General features: G+C 43.3%; 1 protein-coding gene across 1 annotated transcript; it reads right to left on the bottom strand.

The window, feature by feature from the left end:
* Window positions 1–6,836: 6,836 nt before the first annotated feature.
* LOC119349287 (myb-related protein Hv33-like) lies at window positions 6,837–8,279 on the bottom strand. Its single transcript, XM_037617311.1, has 2 exons — window positions 7,608–8,279; window positions 6,837–7,481 (listed from the first exon to the last, which is right to left on the bottom strand). The coding sequence occupies exons 1-2, from the start codon at window positions 7,880–7,882 to the stop codon at window positions 6,932–6,934; spliced, it is 825 nt and encodes a 274-aa protein (XP_037473208.1). The 5' UTR covers window positions 7,883–8,279; the 3' UTR covers window positions 6,837–6,931.
* Window positions 8,280–9,531: the final 1,252 nt, after the last annotated feature.

Genomic DNA, 9,531 nt, shown 5'->3' on the forward strand with positions numbered 1-9,531 from the left:
CAAACTCATTTTTCTATTCATTTTTATTTAATTCATGTGTTATTTGTATTCGGGACAAGTTTTATATTGCATTATTTAGTTTGCTTCGGTGATTTGAATAATTATTTGTAATGTGGATGATTTCGTATTGTGTTGGTATTGATATTTTTCTGAATAATTATTTTATAGTGTGGATGATTGTTGTAATTTTGTGTTGTGGTATTGATATTTGCGGACCCACGGCAGCGGCGCCAAAGCAGACCCCGCAAAGCTGACCGTAAAAGAGTATATTCCGCGAATATTCTTTTATACGGGTCCGTTTTGCGTGGTCTGCCTCTGCCATTGTCCACGCCGGCCCGCAAAGCCTTTTTCGCGAACTGCAAACGCGTTTTGCGGGTCGATGTTATGTGGGGTCTGCTAGAGTTGATGCAACCCTCATGATTAAGTCGTTCTGTCCTGTGGCATGAGGAGGGCTAGCTGCTCAAGCCATGCGGGAAATGCTAACTAAAGCAAACCAAGCCGTGCATTAATTAATTAAGCTTGACACCTTAGCTTGCTCACTAATTTTGGCTGCCTTTTTCATGGTGGGGCTAGCTAGTACTGATTCATTAGACTTGTGCTTGTTCACAGCAAATTGATTAAGTGTTTTCTACTCTTTCATATTGTATTAGTTAATTAAGGTAGGTGATTTGGATTTGATTTTATGGGAGGTGATTTGGATTCCATATGTCATATGAAGTTTGACAACAAACTGAAGAACACTATGCAACTGTTATATAAGTGACCACTTTAATTTGTTTTTTTCTGCCTCTAAAGTAGCTATATATTGACATTTTTGCGATGGAAAGAAGCTGATGTACATGTTTTTACTACAAGTTGGTGGGATCATAGGCACTGCCGAGTGCCGAGTTTGTACACGGTGGAACTTGGCGAACGTGCGACACTGCTGAGTTTTTTTTTTGTCTAGTCCCTTTTCCCTGACACGAGGCAAATTGTGAAGTTTGCCGAATACACTTGTCACTGCCGAGTCTAATTTTCAGCAGACATGGCAGAGACATTACTATAAGGAGCTACCGATGAATTGAACTCGGTCAGTAGTGAAGGTTGTTAACTTTTGATCACGCAAGGTTTTAATTCAACAACTGCACATGCTATCTAGAAAGGGAATCATTCAGTGGTGAGTGAGCTAACCGATTAATAACGCAGTGATTGATTTCCGAACGACGCAAGCTCCTGTTCTCAAAACCTAACCACAGTGACCAGTCTTAATTAGATATATGCACAGAGAGCAATTGCCATAAAGTGTATGTCATCAGAAATGTTATATTATCGCGCCACTAGCTAATTAGTACTCCTGCTATAGAGAAATATAAGATCATTTAGATCACTACTTTAGTGATATAAACGGTCTTATATTTTTTTTGAGGGAGTACACACTACAGTTCATATCAGCAATTGATTAATTAATTAGTTTTCTGATGATCCAAATGGTCATCAAATCCATGGTCCGTATCATGCATGTCGTGTACACCCGTTGTAACCAGCTTAAAAAATCTTGTCAAATTGTAATGTATTATCTTCGTCTCAAATTAGTTGTCTTAAATTTGTCTAGATACGTCCATTAATTCAGAACGGAGGGAGTAAGATTTACCATCAGCACAAGACGACAAAACGTGCAATATTAACTCTGACGTACATTGCAGCAAGAAGGTGCATCATGCATGCCGGTTGCTTCCCATGGAGTCCTTCTCTGATGCTGACCTAGCAGCTTGAAGGTTTGAGTTTCTTCATGGGAACCTCAGTGATTCGCCGCTGAGGCAGCCTAGTTAGCCCCCTATAGATTCAAGTGTCACGACAGGTTGTAGGTACTACGAGATGGCTCATTGGTGCACTTTAAAGACAGGTGCCGTGGCATCGATCGATCGGTGGAGGAGTTGACACTTGACATCATTTGGCGGGTCCACGGGAGCAGTGTCGGCACGAGCAGGCAGGCGTCGTCGCGGCACGGCTGGCTGCGGTAGAATTTGTCTAACAGGACATGTGGTAGAGAATCTGAGGGTATGGTATGGAGATACTACGCTTGTCCCATTTGGGAAAAAGGAAGCAAGCTCCCCACGAGTGAATGAACGAAAGGTGGTCTTCCCGTGACATGGACATGACAAGCTAGCTAGGAGAAATGGATAAGCTAGGCAAGATCATCATCATCATCGCGAACAGTGTCCCGGAGGAATTAACCTGGGAAGAGCAGACAGATCAAATCATCTCTAGTACGTGACGTCTGGCTCCCGATCGTGGCCATGTATGTGCATGCCTGTCCGGTCTTCAATGTTGGGTGCTCACCTGTTTCAACAGAAGGAGATGTTAATCATTCGCTCCCTACTGGTAGCTGCGGCCGGTAGCTCGTGCGTTCGCCGATCATTTTGATGGACAGCGAGGAAAAGGGTAAGGTTTGCAGCTCGTGGTCAGGGGTTGTGTGTGCGTCGCATCGACTTAAGAGCGTCTCCCGCTGAGGCGTAAAAATATCAAGCGTTAAAATAGTTTTACAGTGTCACTGTAGCATTTTTAATGTGTCGTGTCAATATCGATTTTTCATATGCCCAAAAACGCGAGACAAAAAATACACGGAGTGCAAATTATGAAGTGCGCGCTATCCGGCGTCCAACATTTGCAGCATACGATAGCGTTTTTTATTGCATGCGTAAAGTTTTTTACTCGCGCACTGTTTTACAGCATCTGCTGGAGCATGTCTGGCGCCTAAAAAGGGCGGGTTTTAGCGTGCAGAGCAGTTTTTGGGCGCCTGTTGAAGATGCTCTAACTGGCACGGTAGGTGTGTGACTCAAGGTCGTGTCCGTTGAGTACCGTGATTTATTAGAAGTATAAGATAAACTAGGATTTATTTTTATCTTGTCTTGTATTTCAAGTTAATTATTGTATTTCTATATATATGCCCACGAGACTCAAGCAATAAACAACAATTTCATCGCCCTCTACAGTGTCATTGCCTAGGATCAATCAGGAGATCGTACGGGAACACGACTCTGGTCGATCATGATCTGCTTTAACCAGTCGGCAAACTGAAAAATCTGGACCCAAACGTACGTGTGAATGGTACGATAGATCGGATATTTCCACACTCTCAGGGCGGTATACTAGTTCTACTGTACTACTCCCTCTTCCTGTAATATAAGAGCGTTTTTGACACGCTCTTATATTATCGGACGAAGGGAGTAGTAATCAACAAGAAACTACCGACAATGCTAATCGTACGTACATGCTGTACACATCGTCGATATGTGCGAGGTCGACGCAGGAAGCAGCAAAACAAAATAATCATCGCAGTCGCATACATCGATTGGAGTTGAAAAAATCTTAACTAGGGTGTCTCACGCTCGGCGCCATAACTAGCTAGTGAGAAACTACTGACAGTGCCGAGTGCCATGTACGTGTAAACTAGTACTCTCTTCGTTTTTATTTACTCTGGATATTAAAGTTGACTGAAGTCAAACTTCATAAAGTTTGACTAAGTTTATTGAAAACAATATAAATATTTATCATAACAAATATATATAATGTTACAATAAATTCAGTAATAAATGTAATGGTATTGATTTGTTATTGTATATGTTAATATCTTTGTTTATTAACTTGGTCAAAGTTTACAAAACTTTTTTGCCCAAAAAAAGTTTACAAAGCTTTACTCTAAATAAAAACGGAGGGAGTACTACCTCCCTCTTATATTTTGTAGGCTAAACTACTTGTTTCTGGCTTTCGGTCTAGTAACGTGTGCACACAAACCTGTTGGAATCGTTTTGCCACCTTGAGAAAGAACTGACGGTGCATGTCGCCATCATGTTCTCTTCTTTTCCACTCCCCTCGACATCACCAGCATAGTAGCATGCACCGTGCCGTTTTCGAAAATGACGGGACATGTCACCTCCCGTCTCAGGTTTTTTTACACGAGCGTACACCAACTTTTGCGAGTGGCATGTACTTGTTGGTTTTGCAGTTGTACTACGGTACCTCGAAACGGGCACACCAGATGTCACTGGCGTGAGAGGTTCCCATCATTCACTCTTTTACATGAAAAAAACATGATATCTAAAGATCTGATAAACAGATAACTCACAAAGATCAAGACAATCCACTAACTGTTACTCCCTCCGTTCGGAATTACTTGTTACGAAAATGGATGTATCTAGAACTAAAATACGTCTAGATACCTCCATTTCTGCGACAAGTAATTTCAAACGGAGGGAGTAGAAGTGTTTTCAGACTATATTGCGAGCGTTGTTTTTGCCCTCGGTTTCATGAGAGTTCCAACACCTAAATTGTCTCCACCGGGATAGAGCGATTTTGCTCTCTGAGGTTTTTATTTAAGGTCGTTATTGTGGGCTTGTGGCCCATATGCCGAGGGGACGAAATTCTGACGAGGTTAGCTAAGGCTGGTCATAGTGGGGAGTAACTTAGACTAGTAACATGCATATGTTATTAGTCTATATTACTACCTTCATAGTGGGTAGTAACATATGGATAGTAATATGCAAACCTTCATTAATTGAGATATAGACTCATTTTGCCTCGGGGTGTGTTATGTTACAGTAACATATTATGTTACCACAAGCATCTCTTTCCTCATTAACTTCATGCCACATAAGCAATTGTTTCTTGAGATGTGTTATGTTACTACCTAAGTTACTCCCACTATGGCTAGCCTAAGAGGAGTGATACACTGGTACCGTGGCACAGAGACCAAGCAACAACCAATAATAAAGTGCTCTCTCGATTTTTATTTACTTTACATATTAGCTTTGCCGAAGTGAAACTTTATAAATTTTGACCAGACTTGTAGAAAAAAAATTATCCCCTCCGATCCAAAATAAGTGACGTAGTTTAGTTCAAATTTGAACTAAAATCACAACACTTATTTTGGATCGGAGGGAGTGACATATACACCAAAAAAATGATACCATTAGATTCATAATATATTTTAACATCATGTATATTTGTTACTTTAAATATTTAAGAATATTTAATTCTTTTCTATAAACTTGATCGAATTTTATAAAGTTTGACTTCAGTTAAAGCTAATATGCAGTATCAAGATCTGGTAACTCACAAAAATCCAGGAAATTCACTAATGGAAAAAAGTGTTTTCCGTCTTCTGTGCAAAACTTTTGATCGCTCCTGTTTTGTTGGAATTTTGACACGTAGGTTGTTCTCGCGACGGTAGAGAGATTTTGCACACTATTTTTACAACAACGTGTTATTATGAAAAAGTAACTCATTAGGTTATATGTTAATGAAGTACATAATTCATGGGAGACAAACTATCATTCATAGAAGAATCCAAATGGGCACATAGGAGGAAAAGTGAAGCCAGAAGATGATACTTCTATAAACTTGTTACCAATTTGTGGGATGGACAATATTGCGGAACTATGCTCTATAGTTTTGTTGCGATTTTTCCTCAAAAAATGTTTTTATTTTAATGTTGTTGTGTGGTTACAAAGGAAGGACAAAATTTGGTTTATCATATACTTTATGTTTTGACTTGGATATAGAACACTGCCAAAATCATGCCTAAGCAAAAGAATGATGATTGGACTTGATTCCCGAAACCTAATAAAAACACATCAATAATAACTAATGCAAATCATGCCTACCCGCAAAGCATACCTTCAATAATTACTTGGATTTGAGAGCGTACATAACACAAAATCACGAAAAACATTTCCACACGATTTATGTACTCCCTTTGTTCCACAATATAGTCTGCATACTTTTTGTGAAAGTCAAACTTTATCATTTCTGACCAAGTTGTAGAAAAATATTTACCCGTATAGTATCAAATTAATATCATTACATCTTGAGATATACTTTTATACTATATCTATTTGCAATTATTGTTATTGATTTTTTCTCAATAAACATGACCAAACTTTCGCATTGTTTGATTTTTGAAAATATTATATGCATTATATTATAGAACAGAAGGAGTAGCATACGATGTTCTGTTTGTTTTCTACACATCAAGTGTCATGAATCAAATGTAAATCACTTTTTTATTGCGCGGGAAATGTAAATCCTGACTGAACCCAGGCACATGCCAGAAGGTAAACAAGGGTCAAGATGTTGAACTAAACTAATTCACCCGGGTTGTTCGATTTGATGCGTAACTCTTTTTTTTTTTGAAAAACTTCAGATCTATTCATTTTCAATCATGGCAGTACAACGGACAATATCAATAATAAAAAATACATCCAGACCCGTAGACCACCTAGCGACGACTACAAACACTGAAGCAAGCCGAAGGCGCATCGCCTTCATCGCCCCTCCATCACCGGAGTCGGGCACTGCACAGTCGAGAAGTCGTCGTGCTAAGGCCCTATTGGACCAGCGCATAGGAACAGCAACCGCCGCTAATGAAAAATAACGTAGATCGGAAGGATCCAATCTAGACACACAAACATAGACAAACAACGACAAGATCTGAGCAAATCCAACAAAGATAGATCCGCCGGAGACACACCTCCACACGCCCAACAACAATGATAGACGCACTGCCGGAACGGAGGCTAGACGGGAAGACCTTTATTCCATCTTCAGAGAGCCGCCGTTATCCGCCTTTCTAAGCAGGACACAAACCCTAACAAAACAGGAAAAAACAACTAAAAACGAAGCCCTTCCGCCGGCCTTGTCAGGATCAAGGGCCACGGGAGTCGATGCACAACTGCCCTAAAAATATGTACATTTGTGTAATTGTCGCTAATAAAATACAATCACGTGAAAGTTTGTACGTTGTGTCCATTTCAGCGTGCTAGATGAAGCAAAGTAATTTGCCTACTAACTTCCGAATATATGATGTGACACTTATCTCTTAAAAATGGAGGGAGAAAGAAACAAAAGATCAGAAGTACTGTTCCAAATTGAATTCGAAATTTGCAAGCAGGCTCTATTCTGTGCAGGGCAGCGAAAACTTCTGCTCCAGCGGCTCGTCATGTTGCTGCTCCATCTCTGCCTTTGCCCAGTGCAGTACCTCGCCGTCGAGCACGCTTCCGCCGTAGTTCCAGTTGTTGGTGTTGCTCGAGCTCTCCCTGTAGCCCAGGTTCTCCGACACGTCCAGCACACAGCTGTAGTCGCCGGCGCCGAACCCGGCGTCGTCATCTGCGCCCTCCTTTGCGCCGCCGAACTGGCCATACAATGCCGTAGCGTCCCCCGCGCTGAGGTCCTCGGCGAAGCCGCCGCCGTAGTCGGCGCACACCGGGAACGGGGCAAAAACTGTCTGCTGCTTTGGAGCGAGGCTGCCGTTGACGGCCGCGGAAAGGGTCTTACGGTCTTCCTCTTTGGCGTCCGGCAATGCCGCGGTGGCCGTGGCGCCCATGGGCTTGTGCGTGGCCGGGTCGATGCCCTGCTGCCGGAGCTTCTTCTTGATGCAGCTGTTCCAGAAGTTCTTTATCTCGTTGTCCGTCCGGCCCGGCAGGTGCGACGCGATATGTGACCACCTGCACGCACACAATACACACATCAACATGTTGTCCCAAATCTTTCCGCTAACTCGGTCGTTCTCCCGTTCTCCGCAGTGCGAAAAGAACACGAACCGAATGCATTGCGCGGCCGGGCGGACTGACCTGTTGCCGAGGATCTGGTGGAGCGCGACGATGTGGTCCTCCTCCTCCTGCGAGAAGGTGCCGCGCTTGAGATCGGGGCGGAGGTAGTTGAGCCATCGGAGGCGGCAGCTCTTGCCGCACCGGTGCAGCCCAGCGAGCCTGGGGACGGAGCTCCAGCAGCCGACGCCGTACCGGATGATGTGGCCGTAGAGCTTCTCGTCTTCCTCGGGCGACCACAGCCCCTTGCGGAGCTTGGGCTGCTGCTGCTGCACGCCCCCAGACGTCGGACGTCCCATTGACGCTGGACGAGCGTGTCCCTGATCTTCCCGGCAGCTGTTGGCGCCGTAGCTACTCCGACGAGCTTGGACGGATGTAACGGCGATCGGTAAGATGGAGCGACGGTTGCTTCCTTCCGATCGACGGCTGCCTGGTGGGTATATATGGCGGGAAGCGTGTGTGTGGCAGGAACCGCAAGCTCACTGAGCGAGAGGGGGAGAGAGGGGAGCTTGGTGAGTGAGTGAGGTGAGGTGAGGTGAGGCAGCGTTCAAGTAGGTTCGAAGCAAGGAGCGCAGCGGTAAAGGAATGCGGTGGATTGGAGCTGAAGACACCTGCGGTTTGTGGCACGCCGTGGGATAAATAGTGTGCCGTGCGCGCGCTCTCGCCTCACCAAGAGTCCAAGACTAGACCGATACTGTGCTGAGACGGTGTTGGTTGGCGACATGGGCTTGCCCGCACGAGAAAAGAAGCTCCGCTTTCCGCACCCATAGGCTCCACGCGCTGCTAATCAAGAGCAACTTAACACGGCACTGCTAATTAAACCGCAACCGTAAGCCATGAATGCGGCCGGGGACCTGTGGATCCCAACTCGTACGGAGCAATTGAAAATCGCGTCATGGCACCAGATCACGGTGTCGCGTGATTTAGTGTTTATTTTTGAGCTTAATCATCGCTGGCCCAGCTCACTAATCGATCAAATTGTTGAGAGGAAAAATGAATCAACTCCATTCTTTACTAGATGGCATCTGCTATTTATACAAGGGAAAGGACACCATTGGAAAAAGTGTCTGTTCAGAGGAGGTGCCTGTTCGGCAGGAACCGACACGGCAGTTTTACAACTGCCTGCGGTTAGTACAAGCAGGGATTAATCCCATAATTAACACATGGTTAATTAATTCTAACACTCCCCCTAATCAATGCTTGATCTTGTGAGCAGACATCATCTTGATAAAGTTTCCTCCAAAACCCTGTGGGAAAAATGAGGATAGAGGTGTTTGATATGTTGCCAAAAACTCCTTCAAACCCAGTAGGAAAAATAAGGAGAAAATGCCGCAACATATAATGATTATTGTCTGTTTAACTCAATATGAGAAAAACCCATAGAATTAAAGGACAATAAATATGTCGTATATACTTTCTTAAAAACCCCGGTGGGGAAAACAGAAAATATGACATATGGTCTTGTGTTGATATTACCTCATTAAAAACCTTCATGAGAACCTATAAAGTAAACTCATGAAGGGAAAAAGAGTATAATATGATGCTTTTAACAGGAACAATTCAGGAAGATACTCCCCCCGATTCTTGCAAATTCTGAAGCCGTTACATACCAATTCCATGAACATATTTCCGGAATATAGAAGTTGGTAGAGACTTGGTTAACAAATCAGTCACATGATTTGACCTACAAGATATGCAATATAGTGATATTGCTTATTATGTAACCTGTTTGCATCCGGGCAACACAAGCAACATTATCTTTGAGATAATGGTTGGTGGATGTAGCCATGATGTCTGTTTCGAAGACTCTTCATGAGAGGGCTACCACACCTAGTAGGAACACTAAGCTGGTCTACGATCTGACATAGTGGGGATCTGATCGATGTATCCAATGATATCGGTGTTCACATTTCTATGAAACTGAAAAACCAGGACAAAATGTTTGATG

This window comes from Triticum dicoccoides, chromosome 1B (assembly GCF_002162155.2).
Source record: "Triticum dicoccoides isolate Atlit2015 ecotype Zavitan chromosome 1B, WEW_v2.0, whole genome shotgun sequence".
NCBI classification, from domain to species: Eukaryota; Viridiplantae; Streptophyta; class Magnoliopsida; order Poales; family Poaceae; genus Triticum; species Triticum dicoccoides.